This window comes from Microtus oregoni, unplaced genomic scaffold, assembly GCF_018167655.1.
Source record: "Microtus oregoni isolate MIOR12 unplaced genomic scaffold, Mior012 000033F_ref0000390, whole genome shotgun sequence".
NCBI lineage: Eukaryota > Metazoa > Chordata > Mammalia > Rodentia > Cricetidae > Microtus > Microtus oregoni.
Genome location: NW_024543092.1, coordinates 26,987,964 through 26,990,092, shown reverse-complemented (window position 1 = coordinate 26,990,092; position 2,129 = coordinate 26,987,964). Strand labels below are relative to the sequence as shown.

Below are 2,129 nucleotides of genomic sequence, written 5' to 3'. Positions count from 1 at the left end.
TTCATTGACCACTAGACATAAAAATATTTCAGATAATTTTCCACATGCTGGTAATCAAGTATACAGACAGTAGGTGGAAGGACATTTCTGAGTTATTGCACAGAATGAGATATACATGAGAACCAGTCTTAAAAATACTGTTAATGATGTATTAAAATACATTAAGATCCTTAAAAGCAATGTAACGATAACGTGAATAAGCTATAATGTAATTTCCAGCATGGGCTGCAAGAAGAAAATGATAGAATTTTAATAACTAGAAGTCAGAAGAACATAGCAGGACTGGATAAATTGGGAGAAGAAATGAATTATGATTAAAGAAGATTGAAATTTGGAGTAAGATATTAAGATGGAGTATATCAAAAAGGAGAAGTGTTTGTGGGAAACTGAGTCAGAAAAGTAAGAGGAATGAAAGTTAATAACCAAATGATCAAAAGATACTAGCTCAAGTCCTCACAGGTGGCTTGTGATTTATATAATAATATCAATGTGAACAAACAGCTGTGCAAGACTCTTTCAAGGCAATAGAGTCTCTGATATTTTTTTGATATTTATGCACAGTTAAGGAAAAATTAACTACCATTTAACATGCTTAAAAGATTGTCATTCTAAATAAAATAACTATGAATGAGATATTTAGCAATTTATTATTTAAAGCAGAAAAATGATAAACTGTTAATATTCTTTTTTCACATTGAAAGATGAAATAACAATATAAATGGCTCCTGGGAATCTCACTCATGTTACAGAGTTCATACTCATGGGGGTGTCTGATCGTCCAGACCTGCAGGTCCCACTTTTCTTTGTCTTCCTGGTCATCTACATGCTGACAGCAGCAGGAAACCTGGGCATCATCACCCTCACCACCGTGGACTCACGACTTCAAACTCCCATGTACTTCTTCCTCAGACACCTGGCTGTCATCAACCTTGGCAACTCCACTGTCATTGCTCCTAAAATGCTGGTCAACTTCTTAGTCAGCAAGAAAACCACCTTGTACTATGAATGTGCCACCCAGCTGGGTGGATTCCTGGTTTTCATTGTAGCAGAGATCTTCATGCTGGCTGTGATGGCCTATGACCGCTATGTGGCCATCTGCAACCCCCTGCTCTACATGGTGGTGGTGTCTCGGCACATGTGCTTTCTGCTGGTCTCACTCACATACTTCTTCAGCTTTTTCACAGCCATCGTTGTGACTCCTTGTGTCTTCTCTGTGAGTTATTGCTCTTCCAATGTAATCAACCACTTTTACTGTGACAATGTCCCTCTGTTGGCATTGTCCTGTTCTGACACCTACCTCCCAGAAACTGTAGTATTTTTCTTCTCCGGGACAAACTTGTTTTTCTCTATGACTATTGTTCTTATATCCTACTTCAACATCATCCTTGCAATTTTGAGGATCCGTTCCTCTGAAGGAAGGAAGAAAGCCTTCTCCACCTGTGCTTCCCACATGATGGCCGTCACGGTGTTCTATGGTACACTTCTCTTCATGTACCTGCAGCCACGGACCAACCACTCGCTAAACACTGACAAGATGGCTTCTGTGTTTTACACCCTAGTGATACCAATGCTGAACCCTGTCATCTACAGCTTTAGAAATAGAGATGTAAAGTGTGCCTTGAAAGAATTCCTGAAAAATCCATGCCAAAGGTTTAATCTTACATGAATTTGTAATTATAATTTTTTTTAAAGATTTTGATTACCCCTTAACAAATCATTCTTCAAAGATATTGTTAAATGCTAGGACATAAAATTTCAGAAGCAATAGGATTTGCTTATGTTATTTATTGTTTTATCCCATCTTTATGTGTAATAGAAAAAAATGACAAGATACTGCATATTTTTCTTACATAGAGACAAGAGATTGACCTAATGTATATTTATGTATGCATGCACATGCATAATATTTGATCACACTGTGTGAAGATGTGACACTGTTTTACCTCATCTGCTAACATATCTTCTGATTGGCTTAATAAAGAGACCAATGGACAGTAGCTAGGGAGAAGAGGATGGGCAGGATGTCCCAGGAGAGAGAGGAGCTTGGGGGAAGAAACTGAGGTAGGCGATTTGCTTACAAGATGTGTAGGAAGTCAAACTTAATGTACAGAGGAGGGGTATCATGCTAC

The 2,129-nt window shown here is 38.1% G+C and overlaps 1 protein-coding gene across 1 annotated transcript; it reads left to right on the top strand.

The window, feature by feature from the left end:
* The first annotated feature begins 718 nt into the window (after positions 1 to 718).
* LOC121466343 (olfactory receptor 8J3-like) lies at positions 719 to 1,666 on the top strand. The gene has a single exon (XM_041680007.1). It carries the CDS (start codon positions 719 to 721, stop codon positions 1,664 to 1,666), a length of 948 nt encoding a protein of 315 aa, XP_041535941.1.
* The last annotated feature ends 463 nt before the right edge of the window (positions 1,667 to 2,129 follow it).

Bases quoted from the DNA above. Each gene is read 5' to 3' on its own strand.
- LOC121466343 (XM_041680007.1), top strand. From the start codon at position 719: ATGGCTCCTGGGAATCTCACTCATGTTACAGAGTTCATACTCATGGGG.